General features: G+C 47.1%; 1 protein-coding gene across 1 annotated transcript; it reads left to right on the top strand.

Moving 5' to 3' along the window:
* Positions 1-3,391: 3,391 nt before the first annotated feature.
* LOC135811642 (4-aminobutyrate aminotransferase, mitochondrial-like) lies at positions 3,392-24,034 on the top strand. The gene is made up of 16 exons (XM_065324877.1): positions 3,392-3,678; positions 6,715-6,818; positions 7,476-7,505; positions 8,468-8,635; positions 9,454-9,534; positions 10,203-10,295; positions 11,219-11,284; positions 15,491-15,554; positions 16,334-16,482; positions 17,929-18,010; positions 18,295-18,350; positions 18,804-18,865; positions 19,676-19,781; positions 20,738-20,884; positions 22,361-22,472; positions 23,253-24,034. Exons 1-16 carry the CDS (start codon positions 3,588-3,590, stop codon positions 23,369-23,371), a joined length of 1,530 nt encoding a protein of 509 aa, XP_065180949.1. The 5' UTR covers positions 3,392-3,587; the 3' UTR covers positions 23,372-24,034.
* Positions 24,035-24,187: the final 153 nt, after the last annotated feature.

Raw genomic sequence — 24,187 nt, 5'->3', positions numbered from 1 at the left:
TCTATTCTATGGTGAAAAAGGAGGACAAAATGTTACGAGTTACGACTAACATTTTGTCCTCCCTTTTCACCATAATTTAATTGGCTCACCATCCGAGTTAAACCATGCTTCCATTCAGTGTTCTTTAGTGTGGAAATGCGATAAATGCTTTTTATGGAGTAATTAACATGACCACATTATCTACATTATAGCATACATGATGAACATGTACAATGTACATGTATTTGGGGATTTACTACGAGTGATGGAAGGTACATTATTGTATAGGGTACATGTATCAGGGTTTGTGGTAGCCAAACCGAATTCCTTGAATTCCTTGGTATCAGTGATCCACGCTCTACTCCGGTTACGAGTCCTGTATGCCAGTGCTCCTGAAAGCACTGGGATGTCTATCATGTAAATATTTTCTACAGTGCAAATATAGCTACATGTACATGTACATGTACATGTACATAGGCCTTGGCGGATAATGCTCGAAAAGGTGGCAGATTCTGCTCGAAAAGCAGTGAAATTGGCAGAACCATACAAACCTTATGGCGGGCAATTCCTCGAATTCTGCTCCATTTCTTTATCCACATACCAAACATGCATGAAACTTACCAGAAAAAGTACCGAATTCTGCCAATTTTTCTGCCGGCAGAATCCGCATTTGCCTCAGTACGATGTACATGACATAAAGTCAAGCAACCCGGGTTCCACACTACACATCATGGCACTGCCAGTGCCACCCAAACCATTACATGTACCGTCCTTGCAGCTTGCAACATCATGACGTGATGTTCGAAGCATGTGGTCGCACTCACGTGACTGTAAATACAGAATCTGAGTACATGTAGTCATTGTACCTCATGAGATTTCGTTGAAAAATCTCACATCAAAGACAAGAGAGAAGAAAGAAATGGTGAGGAAAGATTCCAGGCAGACTGAGGCCTTGGTGAGGGAAAATGAAGAACAAGGGGAAGAAAGGAAGCAAAGAATGCAAAAGCGAAGTCCATGAACGTTCAAGATCCTCTCCCAGCGCCAGTTATACTGCATAGAAGGCTGATAAGGCCAAAACAAATAATGACCTTGTTTCCGGTCGCCCGACCGGGCCACTTTTTCCCAAATTCTGAAACTTTTTTTTGGTCCCAAATGTATACAAACGGTGGCAATGCCATGTGTGCAAGTGCACTCAACGAGTCATAACTCAGTCAAATCTCAACCGAATTCCAGAATCGAAACACCTACAAGGTAGCAGAGATTCTCAGCTGTCGGCTCGAAAACCTCCGGGGTCAATACGAGCTAGAATAACAGAGCTGGAAGGACTCGAACTGTTTGCTTGATTTCTCAGAATGTACGAAAACAGGAATACACCCCATGCTGCACAAGAACAGTGAGTCAGTCAACTTTGACATTGATCCTTGCCATGATATATGTACAATGTACATGTGTAGGTGCTCTTGTCCATCTATACCACAACGATTGAGGAACCAAAAAAAAAGTATCCAAAAAAAGTTTCATTCCGGCCGACCGAGTCTCCTTTTTGAGGGGTTGCCGACCGGAAACAAGCCTATTTTTTGTTTAGGCCTAATCATGATAATAGCTGATAATATAAGTACAATGAGGAAAAATTATATAGTCACACACATACACATCCATGTACATGTACATGTACGTTGATATTCACCACCATCGTTGCGCTCTGTGGCCAACCACATACCGGCACAGGTACATGTACATGATTGTACATGTACATGTACACACACTTTCCCACAACAGCAACAACCGGTTCCTTCCAGCATTGAAGAAAGGTTTCACTGATTCCTTCTGACAGCTGTTTTGGTCCCTACCTCATCAAAGAAGGTTGAGTTGATAAATTAAATGACTGGAAAAGAAATTTAATATTTACCGACTATTGAAATACATGTCGGAGATGGCGCGCTAATGAATATTGCAGGTGATTACTAGATAGCCAAGTATTACTACAAATCTGCAGAACATGCCAATAGTGAACACCGAATTGGCCAACCTATTGATATAATAAATGAAGGCGGCTACATAGTCATTGTCATTGATAAAAAAAAGGTGACATCGGTCCAGGAAACATACAATCAAGACTGTACAGTCATGTACAAGTAGGCCTGATCCGTCTTTCGCAAAGATGCCCTACAGCCACGGAGGCAGGTGATCATGGTGATGGACCATCTCATAACCACTGCCGATACTGTGTTTGTTCGGGCACTAGTTCAAGTACATTGTAGTTGTCCAGGCGCTTTGCAGCGATGTCAATGCAGTGCACACACGCAACTCCCTAGTAGTAGTAGTGTCAATGATGTGCCAAGTCAGCAGTGATTGTGTTGTTGATTTTTTGACAGAGACATTATTCTGATGATGTTGCATTGTTGGACAGGATCTGGGACATCCCTGACCAGCGCTATAGTATAGTTACATGTGGGCAGCGCTAGTACTCTGGCCGTTCTCCAGATTGACCTATTGACCGATTTTCTGTGAGGTTTGTCGGGATCATGCATCCTCTACTGCACTCCAGTACTGTCTCTTTCACTTCGTTATCAATTTGATTCTTTTGCGCGTGTTGGTCGTGTTGCCATACACGTACATGTACATAACAGTACATTGTACATCATGAGATTTCATTGAAAAATCTCGCAAGTCACATCAGTGACAAGAGACATGAAAGAAGCTAAGTGCCAGTAGTGGTGAGAAGTGGAAAGATTCCAGACAGACTGTGGCCTTGGTGACCGGTGAGGGAAAATGAAGAACAAGGGGACAAGATAGGAAGCAAAGAATGCAACACTTCAACGAAGTCCATGGGACTTTCAACCCGGCAGTACTAGTACTAGTGGAGAGTAGAGCTTCGGATCGGCGTTTCTCACAAAGGACGACTAGTAGTAGTACAGCCTACATGTACTACCACTGTCTGTGAGTGTGACACGGACCGTGTCCATATGGGACACACCTCCGACAAACCCCCATGGCCGTGCACGCGATGATCACCCGAAAAATCACTAGCGCGTCCAGCGTGATAAAAACTGCGAGCAACATCGTGACATGCAAAGTTGCAAACACAATGAAAACTTAGTCTTTGTACCTCCGAAACTAGCTCCATGAGGGCGCCTCTAGTCTAGGTCCTCCGACAGTTCTTCTTCTTTGTTCAAGCCAGGCGCGGGATACTCGAGCAAACGTACAAAAATACCACTGAGCGGCACCCACGAGAGCTCGTTCAGTCACAAAAGCACATTCACAGAGTCAGTCAAACTGTGAGTGGCAGAGTCGCACTCACACGTCACAATCACCACTGTCCAGGCCCTACGCTCATACATGACAGTGTAGTCTAGTACAGTAGATCTACTCGTGGCGTCAGTGTCAGTAGCTACAGCTAGTAATAGTATGGTCTGCAGCTCATCCCTCTCTTTCTCTCTTTCCCGTTGCACGAACGTGTCGTTGTTGCCTGTGGACTGGGGAGTGTGGTGCTTTGTTTGACTGAAGTACGAGGCCAGGCCAGGCGGTTAGTTCTGTCTCTCCAACGGTTCAGCTAAAGGCGCAGGCTCATACACGTGTACACTGATACAGATCGAGTTCCAGCAACGATGGCGAGCCTTGCAGCACGAAGACTCTCTTTCTTGAGTTCGCCGGCGATTCGGTCAGCGTTGGCGGTAGCTGGACGCGGACCATCAGCAGGTGGGTGACTTTGTCGACTTGTTTGGAAGGAATTGCAACTGAAGAGCTGGCTCAATGTCACCTCTTGACGAAAGGTTTGATGTCCTGAACCGAAATAATTATAATTGAACAAGATTGGGTAGAAGTCAATGCGACGTTGTAGATTTTTAGTCCTGCGTAGGTCATTCGGCACGACTCTTGTTTTTGTCTTGTGTGACAAACACAGTCATGTCCGTCTGAAATTTCGCACTCGTTCCCATTAGTAAGTTGTGTGACAGTTGTACAGTAAGCTGATCTAGAGAGGGTATGGTGCAGATCGAATGTTTTAGTTTTGTTTATTGCGGGGAAGTTTGGAACGGGGATTGATGGATTGATTATACTCTCTGCGAATTCATGACATCGTACAAGCAATCGGTCAACTGCCCCCTGTACGGTACTGACAATAGATGTTCACGAGGGGGAGGCGACGGTATCAGCAGTAGCCACTAAATCCCCAGCTCGTCTTTCTCCTTCGATTCCAAGACACCAACATCAAAAAATGTCGTACTTCAAGTTAGTTGGGTGCTCGAAGCACGATGGCCTCCGGGTACGGCCTACTTCAAGCGCATTTTTCATCCTAGCCTTGCCTGACGTCTACATGTACAGGTATCTGTTGTAGAATGTAGAGATTCCTGGCGTTATTGTAGGCGTAGATCTAAGCCTTGCTTGTTGGGTTGAGCAACCGTTTCCCGAAATATTCTTTCATTCAGCAGCCGGGTACCGAGTACGGCCGGCCGTGTGTAGCACACTGTAGATACGGAGTAAAGTGACTGAGATAATAACACAAACACTAACAGTAGCATGCAGCGCAGTAATCCTGTCATTCATTGTATTTTATGGAATTTTGAGATAATAATAATTTTGTAAAAGCTTTCCAAAGTCGAGCAGTGATACGAACTGATGAGAGATGTGCATGCACGGAGGAGAAGACTACTGCTTTGTTCACTGGTTATCACTGTAGATGCACAGGAAAACATTCTATACTTTTGTCACCGCTGCCTACTATGTTGTTAGAGATTTTGTTTTTTAAGGTGGAATTTAAAAAGTGATTGTATTCATTTGGAGGTTTGTATGCCGGAAAGACGTAATGTGCATGATAAAGTAATCCGCGACCGTAAACAATACCAATCTGTAGTAGGCCGTGTGTAGCATACACTAAGCAATGGTCAAGGTGCACTGTGGCGGACCGAGGCGTGTTTCGCCAACAGGGCTAGCGGTTGGTGCCGCTCTTGAGCTTAGACCGCACGGGTGTTTTGTTGTCTGGTCCGTATCACAGTGTGCCTGTGTCCCGTCTGGCGACCTGGCCCTGAAGGCAGGGAGCATGACATGTGTCGTGTAGGATGGCGTCAGACAAGACAACGATAATCATGATTGTCACGCACAAGAACACGTCGCCTTTGGTTTCTAGGTGATGCTTTGACTCGATGTTTACGATTTCTTGGTGTGACCCGTCAAGACTGGCTGCCATCGCATCCATTCATTTCTTTTCTTCTGCTCGTCACTCTAAATATAAGTTCATGCGATGAAATGGCGGGATAGCAAGCTGAAAAAAAATTAAATTCCTGAAAAACAACAAAGCTTACGATTTCCTACTTTGCCATGGCATTTTTGGCACTTGTACCAAAGGCAAACTAGTGTTTCCGAAGTATTTTCCATCTTCGCTAGCATTTACTGAGTTTGCCTGTCTAATACTCAATCCGGAATCAGAACTTGTTGTTCCTTTGTGGTAGTCTCGTCAGTGTAGCACGGAGAAATCAGCCTGAACCGGGTAGCACAAAATCTCAATGCCACGGTATTAAATCCAGACCTGGGCGTTTCGCTTGACTAACATGAATTTAGGGTAGGTTTACTGTGTATGACAAACCATTGTTACACAGCAAAGCAAAGACCCGCTGGCGCTACAGGGTGTGTTACACAGCAAAGCAAAGACCCGCTGGCGCTACAGGGTGTGCACACTGCTTGACAGACACCCGATGAATGTCCGTATTAGGCGGCGAGAAGCTTGCGCAAGGAATCCCTAAGCGTCATAGCCTGGGACGTTCTTATTGTTGGTTCACTCAGTACAGTCCACGTGCAGTTGGGTCACCGCGTGTGTATATCGGTACGCTTTGCATTGTGATATTCTACCTAGTTCCCCCCCCCCCCCCCCCCGGCACCATCTGGGTATGCTGACCAAGCAGCTAGGAGGTGCATTCTTGGCTCCTGGAGATTCCAAACAGAGTAGTGAATCTAGTGATGTATGTGAAGTCACCACTGCTGACTTGAGAATTCTACACACGATACGTGGGAGGGCCCAGTTGTGGGCAAGTGTACTACGAATACTTGTGAGCATTATTTTACTGTCTTTATTGAGCCCAGTCGTGGTAACGGCAGAGAGGGAAGGGCAAACTCTATACTTTACTGGCTGGTGAGCAGAGGGTGGACGCCGCGGGTCCGAGGCGTAGTGTACTATGTTAGCTAGATTGCTGGGCCACCCATCGTGTCCATGGATTTTGGGATCGGGGTATGGCGACTACACCTGCATCGTCTGCTTTCGTCGTTACTCGACTGTAGCTATGAACCAGCCTAGGGTAGCCCTGTTTAGTGCCTTCATGTACTACATCCTGCATGCATGCAGTACATCCTGCATAGGGTAACGATGGTGCTGACCAGTCCAATCATGCACGGCACAGTGGAGCATTTGATTTTGAAAGAAGGCTGCAAAGATACAAAGGGGAGTGCAGAGCCGCACAATGTCACTCTTGTTATACCCCTGTATCTTATTTTGTTCGTTTGAAGTTTTATTGTACGCCGCAAACCAAACGGGCATTGATGCCCAATAGTATAAAGACGATGGAAGAAAAGATGAAGTGTTGCTCGATAAAACACGAGCTGTACTCGAGAAAATTCGAAAGTAATCAATAGGATATTGTATGTCTGTTCTGTGCTGTCATGCTACCGGTATGTCATTTAGACTATAAACCTGTATGGTGTCTGTGCGCTGTGTTCTACATACGTGTATTGTTTCTCGTTATGCAGCGGCATCAACAGCAAGCCGTCCGTTCAGCAGCTCTGCAGCCAGGCAAGAGCCCGTCGATGGCTTGCCCAAGATTGTCACCGCCGTTCCAGGGCCCAACACACAGGTAAAGCAGCAGTATGAATGTATGCTTGTGTGTACTTGTAACTAGGTACTGTATAAGCAGAAATATTCGTCTGGAATTTAATTTCGTCTTTTTCGTCCAAGGAGCTTTTGGACTAAATTAAATGCCGGACTAATGTCGATTTGTCCCGCTTTTCAATACACTCTTAGAATCCATGGACGAAATTTTCAACCGGACGAACTCCCTTTCTTTGGAGTTGGACGAAATTATTGACCGACGAAATTTTCTGCCTCTACAGTACATGGCAAACTTGTCATGTTCCTTTAGCAGTGGGTAGAATCAGATGCCACGTCGCTTGACAAGAACGGCAGGAAGTGGTGATCGGATATCCTCTGGGACAGTCGAGACATTCCACTTTCTTACGACTTCAAGATGTGCACGTGTCCAATGCTCCTTCTTTTTCTGGATTCTTGTAGCATGTCTATGTCGTTAATGAGGTATTGGTAACTGTTGGTCGAAAGCCGGACGATTCGTAACGCGGCTGTTCGTACATACGAGTGGATGCCTCTTCAATCGTAGGCTGGGCCGAGTGAGATTCGTGTTGCATTCGTTTTGTCGCAAAGTGTCAACGTTTTCTACTGCTATCCTGTTTTACTGAACTGAACTCTCCATGCCTTTGTTTCCCTGTTGTTGTTTCAGAAAAACACCGCTGAACTTCGTGAGATAATGGTAAGCAGCATCCACATGTATGTCTCTGTCGTTGATCTGTTCTACTTGGGCTAAAGTAGACATTTAGTCCAATACTGTAAATACAAATTTTCGGCAGCTATTTAATTTCGGCTGTATTCGGCACCGACCCAAAACGCCTAAATTAAAAGGCCGATGAAAATTTCCACAGCATCTGTCGCACTATGCCATGCCCTCTACCCCACGCTGAAATGTCAAAAATCGTGAAGTGCCGAAATTTTGCAGCGCCGAAATTTTGTATATTTATAGTAGCTGGATGCTGGTTGTGTGCAAGGATTGCGACTTATACTTGCAGAGTTTGCATATCAGGTCCTGCATTTCTCAGCTGTATGCACGTGTGTTCATTTGTTTCTTCTTATTAAGTCCGGTGTTTTGGTCATCTGTAGTACTGGTGTGGGCGTTGAAATCCGTTGAGAAGTCAAGCGACCACGGTGCGCTGGCCTTGCAGCCGTGAGCACTGCTGCTCCATTATTGCAGTGTACGTGAACTGCAGTGTGTGGATGCACTACAGACCAGTAGCGGTGCCGACCCCCGATCATTCCACTGGATTTCAATGTCGACTCAACAGTAGTTTGTATGACTGTGTTATGTAGTGTGGCTGTGACCCGTGCCACTTCACTGTTGCAATGCACCTGTGGGAACTCAAGCGGTACCTGGCTACCTTACTGGGGCGGTCTCTAACCATTCTCCTATCTCTTCTCTACAGGTCTCGGATCCAGTTTGACGAATCTGGTTTGTTGAATGACTCCAATCTTGTCCTCTCCTCCAACGCGATAAGCATATTCAACTCAAACTTCTTCCAATTCTGATTTTGTGTGTATGTGCATCCATGTGTGCCCGTGTGTGTCCATGTGTGTGTATATGTGTGTGTGTGTATATGTGTGTCCGTGTGTGTCCATGTGTGGATGTGTGTGGATGTCCGTCTGTGGTCACACACACCACAGGATGCCAGCAACATTCCGTTCTTCGTCGACCTTGAGAAGTGCTCAGGTAACTACATCGTTGACTCCGACGGCAACCGCTTCCTGGATCTCTTCTGTCAGATATCCTCAGTGCCCATCGGTTACAATCATCCAGAACTGCTTGCTGTGGCCCAGAGCCAGTCTGTGGCTGTAAGTTTGTTACAACACACACCTATGCTACACCTGCCAATGTAAGACATTTGCCACGACAGTACTACTGCCGGGTGGCGAATAACTGGCGGTCAGCCTCGTAGCCTAGGCCATTCCAATTGTTATGTCCAGCAGTATATGTACAGTATACACAGTATCGCCATCAATATCCTGTTTGGCTGTTGTCGCTTCGGCTTATGCGAAAGCTATACATGCTGTGTATATCTACATTGCATTGATGCCAACGCGGAGAAGCTTCTAGTAATAATAATAATAATAATAATATGTACAGTACAGGCACCACGTACATAGCGCTATGCTGTGCTTGGTGAAGTTCTAGCCTGTTCATTCTTCGGCACTATGTTCTTCGGCGCGCCACAGTGCTGTGTACGACCTGTGCCTCTGTTACGAGATGATCATAATGCACCACTCTATCCCGGTCTTGCGGACATACAAGATGGCCGTCATCCAGCCTCTTGGCATCCGTGCAGGGTATTGGGCGGAGCAAAGTAACACGTTGTGCGTTTTCAAGCCAAACACGCTTGGACAGCTAGCCAGGATCCCAGCTGGAAGCACCGGGGAAGTCCTGGCTGGTCACGCGAGCCCAGACTGGCAGCACTGGCTGGTACAGTCTGATTTGAGGACGTGGCGGCGACTCATGCCGATCCGTTTGTGTGTGTCATTGACTTGGCCCACATGCTGAGTGTCATTGACTAAGCTAAACACGATGCACATTTGCGGCAACCCTTTACGCATCCCACTGTTTGGTTTCGGCGATATCGTGACATGTATCTGTGCATTCTACTATCCTGCTGTAGCTGAACCTAGCTAACCGTACTGCTCTGGGACGCCACCCACCTACGGGGTATGCCAAGGATGTCAAGGAGTCTCTGTTGTCGGTGAGATAGTACTGCTGTTGCTGTGCATTGGTCGAGTCCTCCATTGGCTCGCACCCTCGTCAGCTGACTAAGCTCTCGACTCAGTTTAGGTTGATAGTGTCATACTCTGCCTAAATGCACAGGTATAGTAAACTCTGCCCCTAGCCGGACGCCCTTGGTGCGGCGGAAACTATCCTGATGTGGCGTGATTGCGCTTGATCCAGGGATGCGCATTCGATCCACAGCACTTAGGTGGTCCGGTCAATACAGGATTGGGCTTGGTACAGTGTCCGGCAAACACAGGTTTTACTGGACATGTGTTACAAGGATGATTTTGCAAACTGCCAGAAAAGCGCTCATTTTTAAAAGCAGACTGCAGAGTTGTCTACCAATTGCCTCGGCATGAAACTCTGAGTCGCAACCTATTCCGATCGGACCCCTCTCTCTTTCTCTTATATGTGTATATAACTCTCATACAAAGATCACACAGCAATGAAGCAAACAAATCTTCTTTTTCCTGTGTGATCGTTGTATAACTGGCTCTGTCCACTGTACATAGAGCAGTGTATGCAGCCTGAGGACCTTATTAAACTGTGTATATAACTCTCATGTGGATCAAGTAACTCTAATGTATGTATGTGTATAGAACACTAATTGAAATATTGTACTTGTGTGCATGGCTGCTGCAGGTGGCACCCAAGGGTTTGACTGAAGTCATGCCCATGATGTGTGGATCCTGCTCTAACGAGAATGCATACAAGTGTGCGTTCATGTGGTATCAGGTAAGAGAGTTGTACCAGTCCCCCCCCCCCCAGTTTTCAGCTGCTGATCCAAGATCCCACCCATGCGTAAAATTAATGTTCTGCAGCAACGATAATATAAACTTGATTGTTCTCTTCTGCCTTTATGGTATTGCTCCATCCTTGTGGTGTTTTAACCCTTTGAGGCCCATAGTACGGATATATCCGTACCAGTGTACAGTGCATACTTTTCAAAGCGCAACCTGGCGTAACTCGGCCGCCCCTTGACCAAATCGGACAATCGAAAGGGCTATCGACATTAGAATTGTCTGAGCTATCGGCTCGAAAAAACCCGAAAGTGATCCGAGTTCGGAGAGCGGAGATACGAGACTCGAACTAAATTCGCTCAGCAGAGTCAACTCGAGCACGTGCATTTTGAACTTGTTTTTAGTGCTTTTCCCTGACTCGCGGCCCACGCAGTTACAGATAGTTCACGTCATCGCAAAGGCATGTTTCTCAGCTCTCCAGTAAAAAAAATTTGAGCGATCTGCGATGCAATTTGTTGAAATGGCAGAGAATTTGAGTTGGGCGCTCGCAATGCTGGCTTTGGAGCGCTGTATCGCGCTGCGGCGCTGGTTCTGTGGGTCGAGTGATGCATTGCTGGCTATCGCTGTGTTCCTCTGGCCAAGAGCTTTCCAGAAAGCCCAAGATCACCAAAATCGGCCAAAGGTCACCAAAGTTACGACCAGATAAGTACCCGGGCTCGCGTATGCAGTGCATTTCTTGAAATAATTGTGGGCCCTAAAGGGTTAGAGCTCTCTAGGCAATTTAGGCGTTCTCGCTATTGTAACTGTAAGGTGTGTATATGTGTGTGTGTGTGTGTGTATATGTGTGTGTGTGTGCGCGTGTGTGCGCGTGTGCGTGTGTGTGTGTGTGGGTGTGTTTGTCGTGTTTACGGTTTCAAGATCAAGAATGGTATCAGCGATAAGGGATTCACAGCAGAGCAAGAGGCTTCATGTATGATCAATATGGTGAGTCAAATTTAAACATCTTCCTCCAGTGCTGCAACTGCTGCTGCTGGTGCTGCTATTGCTTCCATGACTGCAGTCCACAGCCCATTCATGCACTGTGAGTGCCACTGTCGACTTGCGTTGACCAGCAAACATGCAGTTCCCAGTGCCGCTGTTGACTGCAGTCGACAGGCCGAGTTCACCCAGTTTGAGCCACTATTTTTTTAAATATTGGAGATGTTTATCCGTGGCGGAGGGCCACTGGGCCCTGGAAGAGGCCCATACCCATCGAAATACGCTGCCAGAAGTATGGGTTGCTGTTTGATAAAAATTGAACCAGCATCGCTGAAAATGGCAATCTTATTTTTTGACGAGCGGCGTGGAGGAAATCGGTTCTCGCGCACTTCCATCTCGCTGAGTCGGTGCGAGTATTTTTCTCTTTACCATCAACTGTCATTGCAAGGAGCATGAAATTTGGTTCAGACTTGATGCCTATTTTTCCTGTTTTGCAGTATGTAGCGCATGCGACGCACGTTTGCGGTACAGGAAATGACAGGCATTTGTGCACAGTGGCTGCGCTAGAACGCGCAGCACGCTTGTTCTTCGGATTTTGCGATTTTTTCGAGGGCAATGGCTTCCTTTGTTACAAGTTATCTAACCGGGATGTCACGGCAGTTCACGCGCGGCTATCTAATAACATGGCAGTCATGATATGCATGGCTCTGGTTTACCTGCTCGTTTTATCAATTAAGTGATGTTATTAAAAAAACGGATGGGATTTGAAACAAAAATGCAAACTATTGCCGGGTTTTTAGTGAGTGTTTCGGATGTTTTGCAAGGAAACAAATGTTGTAGTCGTGCGTCTAACATTACTTCTCCATCCTGCATCAGCTCAACCGCCACCACTCGACTGCCTTTTTACACTCTTTTTATTGACGAATAAACAAGAACACGGAAAACGACTACATCTTGACAAGACGACAGACCAAACTTGAAGTCGTGCTCAGCTTATGAGCTCAAATGCAAGCGCTCCAAGAGCAAATGGAAATAAATACAAATGATGAGAAAGACAAGAGTTCTTGATGCAGGTTATTGCAAAACACAGGAAGCGCATGTAGTATCAGTACTTTCGTATGGTAGTAGGACAATGATCAGGCAACAGTCCATCAGGCCAGACGGTGCGCTAAGGCTCTGGGTCAAGGCAGTCGAGTAAGCTGCAAAAAGGAGGACAGGACAGTGCAGATAATGAGCGGCTGCACTCGAAGACTCTTCAAAGTGGAAATGCACTACCTTGATTGCAATTATTTCTCAACACGGCGCCGAACATTGGTCGGTCCTGTTTTCGCGAGGTGAGCCTCCGCAACGGCCTTCAGCCGGCGCAACTCCGATGGGATGGAGGCATAAGCTCGCAGCAGACAGTTATACTCTGCGTGGATCGACTCGGCCCCCTGCTCGGCAAGAAGGCCCAATCCAACGCGTACGGGCATCATGCTGGGGCAGCATGTTGCTCCGACGGATGCAGCTTAGGTGTGATGTGGGTCATGTTTGATGCTAGCAGCGGGTGGTAGCAGGAGGCTCGGGTGTGCTGGGGCGCATGCTGGTGGGAACTAGTGTTGTACTCAGAGTCGTATTTGTCACTGACGTTCCTACTGCTGTGCTTTCTGTGGTCGCTATCCCTGAGCCTGTTGTTGCAGCTGTGATAGTAACGGTGGGTGCAGTTGCTGTCGACGCAAGCTCGCTAGATTTCTGACGTTTTGTGTCCCCAGAGACAGCTCCACTGATCTTGTAGCCTGCTTTCCGTTTCGGTGGTCTGCCTCCTTTTGCTTTTGTTGCATGGCGGGTGCATACTGTGCGCATGTGTGCAACCCATGTGTAGTAGACGGACTTTCTACCATAATACGTTATTTTGTGTACGTCGCGTGTACATCATGTTGGCGCATGCGCGTGTTGCTGTAGTGTAAAAAGTAGTCTTCGTCTTGTCTAGTTGTGTTTCTTCGTCGTGTCAATAAACAGTCTTCTAAATGTAGTTATCGTCGTCCCCTTTGTACAAGTGTGGAGATGGCACGGTACTGGGAGCAGGTGGAGAAAGGCCAGTTACTACATTGGTGGCAGCGGTGATAGAATTTTGTTGTCAACATCAACTTCTGGATTCGTCCTGCGTGGCCTTCGCTCCCAGTTTCCGATGTCATTTCCAGTCGTCCTATCGTCACAGTTTCGTCAGTCTTCAAGAAGTTCGTCCGTCGTCCTCGATCATTCGTCTCACCCGTCTCTTGTCAATCGTCGTCACTGGTGGTCCCGGACACGACGTAAAACTGTGCCCAGAAGAAAAGGAAAAGAAAAAGAAGGATGGATGGTCCCGGACACGACGTAAAACTGTGCCCAGAAGTGAGAATGTCGACGCTGAGCAGCATTCCTTGAGATGGCGGACGACATGGTAGACCGCGTGAGTTTTGTATTTGCTGTTCTCCTCAATTTTTTTCGTTTATTTATCAGTTGCTCTCCTCGAGGACAAGGGTCATTTTCTTATTTGCTCTTCATCCGAGATGATGAGTACTAAAGCCGCTTCCACAGATCGCAGCTCGTGGGTTTTACTTTATTACTCTCTTCTTATTATTTTGTCCTCTTACATTTTAGAATTTTTGCGTGATTGGTGAGGTGGCACGAGTTGGATGTTGTATGCATTTCCCACGATTGTGTTCCAGCGCGTGAGCTGAAGGTCTGGTTGGTGGGCAGACAGGGTTTTTGTGTTTATCAGGTCCTGCGTGAATGGCAGATGGTCTCTGGCTGCTGTGTTTTGCTGCGATACATTTTTGGGTGATTGGTGTGGTATGCTCGCGTGGCTAGTGTGATCTATTTTTCTTCGGTTATTATTTTTTGAATCAGGAACGATTCAGCCTTTTGAGGAGGCAGCAGTGTATACATTAATTTTTGAGTTATGTTCTTGTTTTTTTTCCGAGGACGGAAAATTATTTGAGAGGGGAGCAGTGTAGTAGACGGACTTTCTACCATAATACGTTATTTTGTGTACGTCGCGTGTACATCATGTTGGCGCATGCGCGTGTTGCTGTAGTGTAAAAAGTAGTCTTCGTCTTGTCTAGTTGTGTTTCTTCGTCGTGTCAATAAACAGTCTTCTAAATGTAGTTATCGTCGTCCCCTTTGTACAAGTGTGGAGATGGCACGGGACTGGGAGCAGGTGGAGAAAGGCCAGTTACTACACCATGTTACCAGCTCACCACAGCCGCATCACCACCACAAGCCTCTGACCCGCTACAACGTCTCTCGCGTGCATTCTTGCACAATCTACACATGTACTTGGGATGCACATCCGCATGATCCTGGCCAACATCAATTTTCACGGCCTGCAGTATGGTTTGTCTGAAATTGGCAATGGAGTACTTGGTTGTCTGGGTCAGGTTCAATATCTTCTGCTCACCAACTTGACAGCTTGACTGCAAGATGGCACGATACTCGTCCATGAGTGAATAGTGTCTGTTCAAATCACACAAAAAGTTCGGAAATGGGTGATGAGTGACTTCTGTTTCCACGGAATAACCTGGAACGAATTTCAAATTTTGGGGCAGACGAAGAATGCGTCAACCCGTAATAACTCACCAACACCCCCCCCCCCCCCAAAAAAACAACTCCACGACGGATGATATGACAGCAACAACCTATTCCTCCTCGCATCAAGCGCCAAACAGGAAAAACCTCGCGCAGCGCAGGACAAGGATGGAGGAGACGTGTGGAAAAGGCATCAAAACGTTCCTTGGAGATTCCCGGTCTCGGAAACCGATTTCCTCAGACTAACAGCAGTGAAGTAAGTCAGGAAGGCCTTCATTTGTATCAATTTTGGTCCAAGTCTTTAGATAATTGGGATACGGGAAATAAATGCGAGGAATTTTGAAAATCTGTGACGTAATGGCCACCATATTAGATTGCCAGTGCCCGGATCACTTGAACAGCCGTGATATATACTTTGGAAAGCTATATTCCGTACAGAAAGTACCAACAAATCCATGAGATTGCCTTTCGATTTTTTAGCTGGAGGTAAAAAGTGCCTGGCAGGGAGGGGGTGGTGTACAGCTCAGCTGACAGCCTGGCAAGGAGCGCCTTGTCACCTTGAGTGGTCAACTGGCAGTGAAAGGGTGAAAAATTGAAATGTCATTTTTAAAACATGCGTGTGTGTGTGTGTGTGTGTGTGTTTCTTGTCTTGGCTACACCAATTAGCCACCTGGTTCGCCAAACCTGAGCATTCTGTCATTCGAAGGCTGCTTTCATGGACGGACGTTGGGTAAGGACATGTCTTTCTAGACCTGAATTGCATCGCTTTCTGAGGTGGTTGACAATGATTTGTGTGTAACACTAGAGATGCTGAAATAACTCCAGTTCTTATGCAATTCTGCGGATGAAGGTTAAACATGGGTAGAATGTATCATGTTTTTCGCACAAAAGGTTATAGGACCTTCGTATAGTAATCTGCTAGATTGTTTTTGTCATGATTGGAATTTCACCCTGTGGTGTATGTACTGTGTGTAGTGTACTGTGTGCAGTGCTGTGTAGTGCAGTGCAGTGTAGTGCAGTGCTGTGTAGTGCAGTGTAGTGTAGTGTAGTGTAGTGTAGTGTAGTGTAGTGTAGTGTAGTGCAGTGTAGTGCAGTGCAGTGCTGTGCAGTGCAGTGTAGTGTAGTGCAGTGTAGTGCAGTGTAGTGTAGTGTAGTGCAGTGTAGTGTAGTGTAGTGCAGTGTAGTGCAGTGTAGTGCAGTGTAGTGTAGTGTAGTGTAGTGCAGTGTAGTGCAGTGTAGTGTAGTGTAGTGTAGTGTAGTGTAGTGTAGTGCTGTGTAGTGTAGTGTAGTGCAGTGTAGTACAGTGCAGTGCAGTGTAGTGCAGTACAGTACAGTGTAGTGCAGTACAGTACAGTGTAGTGCAGTACAGTACAGTGTAGTGCAGTACAGTGCAGTGCAGTGCAGTGTAGTGTAGTGCAGTACAGTGCAGTGCAGTGTGTTCTGCCATACGCATATCGTACTAGTCTGTGGTAACTGGCGCCGTTGCTGTGTTGTGTCCTCCATGTTCAGGTACACTCTCCTCCACACGTTCCAAGGCACTGCACAAAATCGACATGCCCGCATTCCAATGGCCAGTTGCGCCCTTCCCTCAGCTCAAGTATCCGCTGGACAAGCATGCCCAGGAAAATCGCCAGGAAGAGCAGCGCTGCCTCAAAGCGGTAGGTTCATGAATTGTGAATGTGTGTGTGTGTGTGTGTGTGTGTGTGTGTGTGTGTGCGTGTGTGTGTGTGTGTGTGTGTGTGTGTGTGTGTGTGTGCGTGTGTGTGTGTGTGGCAAGAAAAAGCCACTTCATAGCTGCGTGGTGTAGACCAGGCTGGATAGTGGCGGTCAACTCTTCAGCCCTGCATGCAAACTGTTGAATGGTGCAATCCCAGCACAAGTTGCTATGGCTTCTGTTGTAGCATCGCTATCATCGCCTTTGGCGATGGGCGTCAAATGGTCAAATGGTGCGTGTGTGTGTGCGTGTGTGTGGGGGGGGGGGGGGCAGTTGTATGTGCAAACACTGGTGCACATGTAAGCGCAGTCTGTCTGTGGTTGGGAGTGTTGTGGCTGCGTATGTGCACTAGACTAATCAGGACCGGCGGAAGCAGTTATTGATTGGTCCGGCCACACCCTAGCCTTTCGTACAGTTTGTGTATGATATGAACGGCATACATGACCTCTCGGCAGTAGACACACGTTGGTGGTCAACGAGTTGGTCCGGCCATGGCCTGACCAACCGGACCAGTTCCGCCGGTCCTGTAACTAGTATGAGGGTGGTGTGTGTGTGTGTGTGTGTGTGTGTGTGTGTGTGTGTGTGTGTGTGTGTGTGTGTGTGTGTGTGTGTGTGTGTGTGTATGGTTGGGAGTGGTGTTGCTGTGTATATGCACTAGACGGACGGTGTGCATGCGTGGTTGCTGTCGCTGCAAGTCAACGTGTTGTTTGATAGGCACAGTAATCGTGACAGGCTCTCTAGGAGTGTGAGATGAGTGCGTGCCTTCGGCTCCAGCCTATTGCCATTCCATGTGTCCTCACTTTTCACGCCTCTGTCATCGACCCAGCAAGAGGACTCATAACCGCAATGCTCGTGTTCGCCATGACCAAAACGCTGTTGGAGCATGCGTGCTTGTACAGTGTTGGCAACTGAAATCCGACCCCGGAGCGGTGCGTACACATCGCACAGACTGACACAACACGAGACTGTAACACTAGGAAATAGAGACCGCTAGAATGTGAACGCACCGCTCAGGGGGTCGGATTTCAGTTGCCACCACTGTATGATTGCTTAAAGAGGGTTGGGGGGGGGGGGGGCTTTTTCAAATGGCTACGTGTGGCGTTCAAGTTGGAATTCTGCAGTTTGTGCTCCGAGTTTTGCCTGAGACAGCAAGATCTAACATAACCTGCTGCCGGAATGTCCAATGGAAATGTGTCATTCCTCTACGGCTTGTACCGTTTGCTTTCCGCGCTTCACTGTATGTGTGCTATGGATGGGCTTGATGTTTGCATGCTGTGCCCATGATGGTGTTTTGTTGTTCACAGAATACCCTATTGCGTGTTTTGGATTCTTTATTCTCACGATGGCACCATCGCCAATAAGAGATGTGTGGTGTGCATTGTTGTTGCAGGTCCGGTCGATCATTGCCGAGTGGAATGCCAAGGGTCACAACGTGGCCGGTGTGATTGTGGAGCCTATTCAGGGAGAGGGAGGTGAGTCCGCTGCTGTGGTTTTGACAAACAGTTCATGTACGTCATGGAGTCCGGTACCCCAAGTGTACAGGTTTGAATGTGAAATTATCATAAACAGTTCGACTGCAAAATTTGTAAAGGCGGACTGGCTGCTGGTAATCGTAAGCAAACTTCATTCATGTTGGTCCCATCAATGTGTGAACATGGCATGAGGCAAGCTCTGCAACGACAGTGTCATGTTCCCCGGTGATCTCCGGCACCTTTTTTGAAAGTTTTTTATTGTCTCCATTCGTTGTGTTCATCAGGTGATAACCATGCCTCTCCAGAATTCTTCAGAGACCTACAGAAGATTACCAAAGAGGTAACCGGTGTGTGTGTGTGGGTGCGTGTGTGTGTGTGTGTGTGTGTGTGTGTGTGTGTGTGTGTGTGTGTGTGTGTGTGTGTGTGTGTGTATACATTCTTACCATACTACCTAAACGAGAGTGTGTCACTTGGCATGACTGTGGGAAAGCGCTCTCCGTCGTTCGCATCCTTCTGGACAAGTCACGGAATTCACGGTCCGTGACTTCAGTCTTGCTCTGCACCAGTACACCCTGTCTGATTTCATTTTAACGAGAACGGACACGAAAATGACGTAATCAGCAACTTAGCCATCCTGAACCAGCATGCAGAGTTGTAGGTCACGCTCTGATATGCGTACTTTGAAGAACTCTTTGGGCTTATCCACCGGATCACCAGGAATTTTCTGCTGGACTGAACTAGAGTTATAATTTGCACTGCTGTGTATGTGCTTGTTGGTTTGCTTGATTGTTAGTTTGGTGCAGCGTTCATCGTTGATGAAGTGCAAACCGGCGTTGCCACCACTGGATCCATGTGGTAAGTCACAATGGATCTATTATTCTACCCGTGCTAGTAAATAAATATACTGTTTTCTGATGATCGCTTAGTGCGTGAAACTCGGAGTAAAAACACTTTTTTTCGTCCTCTTATTATGGTTCGTGCTAATAACTGTATGGAGTCAGTACATCCAGCCCCCTCATTGTTCATCATGAAATCCTCACACTGGAGATGTATCCCGTGTAGCAGCCAGTGGGTCTTGCCAAGCCGATCACCGTGCAATTGCAGCCGTCGTGGTAGGGCCAACGTTTTAAGCCCTCTAAGACCTAGCCATAGGCGTAATAAGATGCTTCGCTTCAAAGGCAGCCGGTGCCTTTCCTGTCCTGTCGATGGTTTATCAGCTTAGGCAGTTCTGACTAGACTAGAGCCCTGCTGTTATAGTATGGACATGTACAGTAAAACCTGGTTTGAGCCACCACATGCACCTATCCTGTTGCGATGAACAAACCGAGGCTCTTGCCTTCACACCCCCTCCCCCCCCCCCCCTCTCCCCCTCCCCATGTTGTATTTACGCCTGATGGATCTTCATGCTTCCCGGCATCAACGGGAAACTGACACCACCCAGTTGAATGAAACAAGGATGAGAAGGTTTGCGGTGATTTCGATCCTCCCACTCTCCCTCCATTGCTTGTGCTCTAGCTATGCGTGTTACACATACGGTAACTTAAAGAATTTTTTCCGCAGTTACATCCATCAGTTACATCCATCAGTTACATCCATCATCGTTTCCATTGTCCGTATCGTCACCACTGCCGTTGTCCATGTGTTTTTTTGTTGTGTGTTATTCAGGGCCCATGAGCAATGGAATCTGCCGAACCCACCAGACATCATGAGCTTTGCCAAGAAGATGCAGATCGGAGGTTTCTACTACAGAAGCGAATTTAGACCCAACCAGGTAGCTGCACGTACTCGGACTCAGACTCAGACATGCCCATCGCAGAAGTGATGATAGCGAACAGCTATGTTAGACATAGCAACTTGTGCTGGGATTACACCATTCAACAGCTTGCAAGGCTGATGAATTGACCGCCACTAATTGTTTTAGCCTGGTATCCACCACACAGCTGATTGAAGTGACTTTTTCTGGCCAGTGAATCCCTATTTTTCATTTCATTTTTTCCACATGCTCACACCCACACCCACGCACACCCACCCACGCACACACACACACACACACACACACACACACACACACACACACACACACACACACACACACGCACACACACGCACACGCACACACACGCACACACACGCACACACACACACACACACACACATGCTCACACGCACCACGCACACACACCACACACACACACACACACACACACACACACACACACACACACACACACACACACACACACACACGCACAAACCACACACACACACACACACACACACGTATACACACACACACACAGCCAGACTCAAATGGTTCCTTACATGCAGTAGAGCTAGCTATCTGGCATGCCTTATCATGCATACCATGGAAAAACGTCTTCTGCATGCATAGGTTGCCCTATGTTTGTGACATGTTGAGCACGGTGACAATCTGTCTGTGTACTTCATGAGATTGTTGATAGTCTGAACCATTTTCCTAGTCCTGTGAATGACCTCCGTGCTACCCAACCCTGGTCGTACACACTAGCATTCCAAGTGAAGATACATTCTTTGATGTGTGCCTGTGTGTGTGTGTGTGTGCGTGTGTGTGTGCGTGTGTGTGTGTGTGCGTGTGTGTGCATGTGTGTGTATGAATGGGTACGCGTTGTGCACATATGCATTCATGCACGTGTGTGTATGTGTGCGTATGTGTGTGTGTGTGTGTACATGTGTGTATGTGTGCTGTAGAGCAACCGTGTGTTCAACACATGGTACGGAGACGTAGCAAGGATGGCCATTGCCGGCGAGACTGTCAAGGTTATCCAGAGAGACAATCTGGTAGCACAAGCTCAGATCACTGGTAAAGCCCTGCTGACAGGCCTTGAAGAACTGCAGGTAGGTTGCCAAGGCTAGAGAAAGCATCAAATAATTTTTCCAGCAGCTTGGCCAAGCCACTTAATTACCTGTACAGTCCACCTTGTGACAACGACCTCGGGTATAACAAGAACTCGTGGACAATGACCTCGGGTATAACAAGAACCCGTGGACAGCGACACAATCTTCAGGCCCCGACCTGGTGACCAGCTGACTGCATGTTTTCAACCTCACGAATAACAACAACTCACGAATAACAACAACTCGCGAATAACGTCACTTTACTCATGGACAATGGAGGATGGCTATTCGCAAGGTTTTAACTACTGTGTACTGCATGATGTTTGCGACGTATCAATGTTTGCTAATTTTGCGAGAAGAGCATAACGCGAATATTAGCCATCGTGAAATCAAGCTTCTACAGTGGGTGTGTATGTGCGCGAATATTTGCCATAGTAAACTTGCTGGTTCTGAGAGATCGCAAAAAAAATTAGTAACTCAAACATTGGGCGGTTTACAATATACACCTAGTTCACTGTAGAGATAATTGGTAATTTGGACAAGCCCGTTCTCACAGCACTGCTCATCTGAACCCAGTCCACGAACTTGCACCATTTCGGCACTCGGCCATCGTCAGGTCAAAAGATACAGTGCTACCATGAAAGGTATGTAGAGGCACTACTAAAGTTACTACTAGTACTAGTATCAATTCATTGCAGGGCACATTACAGTAAAACGTGCAACTAAAGACCACCGTGACTAGCGACCAACCTGGTACTACAGACCACTTGACCAGGCACGGACGGTCTCGCGTTCATTATGGTTGTGCGGTGCAAACCTCTAACTAAGGACCACCTGCCACTAAAGACCACTATCTCTGGCCCCAAGGGGGGGGGGGGGGGGTGGTCGTTAGTCACAGGTTTTACTGTAGTCAGGAGCTGAGAGCCGGAATGGCTACATGTTTCCTCCCTATTGCTATGTCCACAAGGAGATAGTTTTCAGATTCCGAATAGGTGCACGGTTCAGGAGATACCTGTACTGCACAGTCTCTGTATAACACTGACATAATTATACCAGTGCAGTCAGACGTCGCTTATCCAGTCCTCTTTTATCCGGATCCGTCGCCATCCAGAAGAAAATCGCTGGTTACCGATTTACAGCATATGCCATGCATACATACAGTTCGATTATCCGGTCCCCTCGCCTATCCGGTCCCCTCGCCTATCCGGATATTTTTTGTGGAAAACAGATGTGTGCGGTTATGCGGGGTCTGACTGTATCCTGCAAAGTTTCACGCATTGTAGATCACACCCGGTATCACATTGACTTGTGACTGTAATCCACTCAATCATGTGTGTGTGTGTGTGTGTGTGTGTGTGTGTGTGTGTGCGCGTGTGTGTGTGTGTGTGTGTGTGTGTGTGTGTGTGTGTGTGTGTGTGTGTGTGTGTGTGTGTGTGTGTGTGTGTGTGTGTGTGTTTGCCCTGTGTCGCTATCCAGAATACGTTTCCGTCACTGCTGAGTAACGCACGTGGTGCCGGTACGTTCTGTGCCATCGACTGTGCAAGTGCCGACGTTCAGTCCAAGCTGATTTCAAACCTCTGGCAGCTAGGTACGTGATCAGCTGTGCCAGTCAGTCTTATTGAGTATGTATGTGTCATCAGCTAACAATAGGTGGAGCTGCACTCCTCTTGCGCGATCGCGCCACACACCAAAAGGCCAAGTTACTTGTTTAGAGGGAGAGAGTATTATTGAGTTCCTGGTCTGAGGAGACGACTAGACAACTGACAAATGACAACTGACGAAGGAATCATATTCAGGAAATATTTGGTGCCCTCATCAGCACTAAAGTGGTGCACTCATCAGCACAAAAGTGGTGTACTCATCAGCACAAAAAGGTGCACGTGTCAGGGATCCAATGCAGTTTGTACAAAGCAGCTCAGCAGCGTATACCATGGTTCAACAGCATGTACAACATATGTGTGCACACAAACTGGAAACAAGAGTTACGCAGTGGTCCTCCTATAATATGGCACCACTTGTGCTACGGAAATTCTGCTGGTTTATTGAGGGTGCTGGATTAACAGATTTGATTCACTGGGGTAAAATGGCGGTAGCCTGTTGGGACTCCCCTAGTACGATATTTTTTTATTTAAAAAAACTGCTACTGTGCGCATGAAGAGGACATTTTGGTTACTGAAAATTAAGCTGGTTTGTAGAGGTCGCTGGATCACAATGGGACGACTGTACACACCTCCGAACAGTGTGCAACTCATGATGGCAAGTTTTCGCCACTCGTTTCCAGGATGACGCGGGTGTTACGTAATGCTCTGTTAATGCTAGCAAGTATGTCTTTTTGTTGTGTTGTTGCGACATCTGCTGTCATCTGCAGGCGTGCACACGGGTGGCTGCGGAGAGCACAGCATTCGCTTCCGCCCGACTCTGCTCCTGACGCCAGAACACATCTCCATCGCCATGCCTCTGTTCCACCAAGCCCTGTCCCAGATCTAGATGGTCAAGCCTTCGCCCAGATATAGATGCCATGATATGGCCAGAACCCGTGCAAGCTCTATAAAAAAATTCAAACTTGTGAATTTAGACCAACACTCAACATCATGTACCATTATAATGATGTATGATTTTCTTTTGTGGTGTACATTTTTATGCCCTTGTCTATTTTAACGATTCTAGGATCCCGCTGTAGGAAAAAATAAGTTTTTTAAAACAATTCTCACACAAATTCGTTTTTTTATATGCACCCTACCATTATCCATTTCTCTGTAATTTCCACTCCTGGTGTTTCTGCTTGTTTATACCCCGCCCATCTGGGTGTGTGTGTGTGTGTGTGTGTGTGTGTGTGTGTGTGTGTGTGTGTGTGTGTGTGTATGTGTGTTTGTACACGTGGGTGTGGGTATGCGTGTGTAAGTATGGCATCCTTGTTCGCTGCAGCAGTAGAGGACTTTCAACAGATAACTGCTACGGTACTCACTGGTGGTTTTCATCGCTCTCCCTTACTTTCCGTGATAAGTTTTCCCTTCTCCAGTTCTCAGTATTTCGCATCCTGCTCTACCCGGTATTGCTTCTTCTTTTTCTTTTTTTTCGTTCTCATTCTGGTCACCTTACCAAATAGATCTTGTGTAAGAATCCGACTCTAGGTGTTCAGTGCCAATAATAGCGTGTTGCTAGTTTTGGTAACTTGCTAATAGCCGAAAATTTCTAATGCAGTATCTGTCATTGAAATATTCGCAGACTCGTCTGTGTCTGTCCGAGTGTGCATGTGAATTTGTGTGTGTGTGTGTGACTGTGTATGTGTGTGTGTACACAAAT

The sequence above is a fragment of the Sycon ciliatum genome, chromosome 3, assembly GCF_964019385.1.
Source record: "Sycon ciliatum chromosome 3, ocSycCili1.1, whole genome shotgun sequence".
In the NCBI taxonomy this organism is placed as follows: Eukaryota; Metazoa; Porifera; class Calcarea; order Leucosolenida; family Sycettidae; genus Sycon; species Sycon ciliatum.
This window is presented reverse-complemented; position numbering and strand designations above follow the sequence as displayed.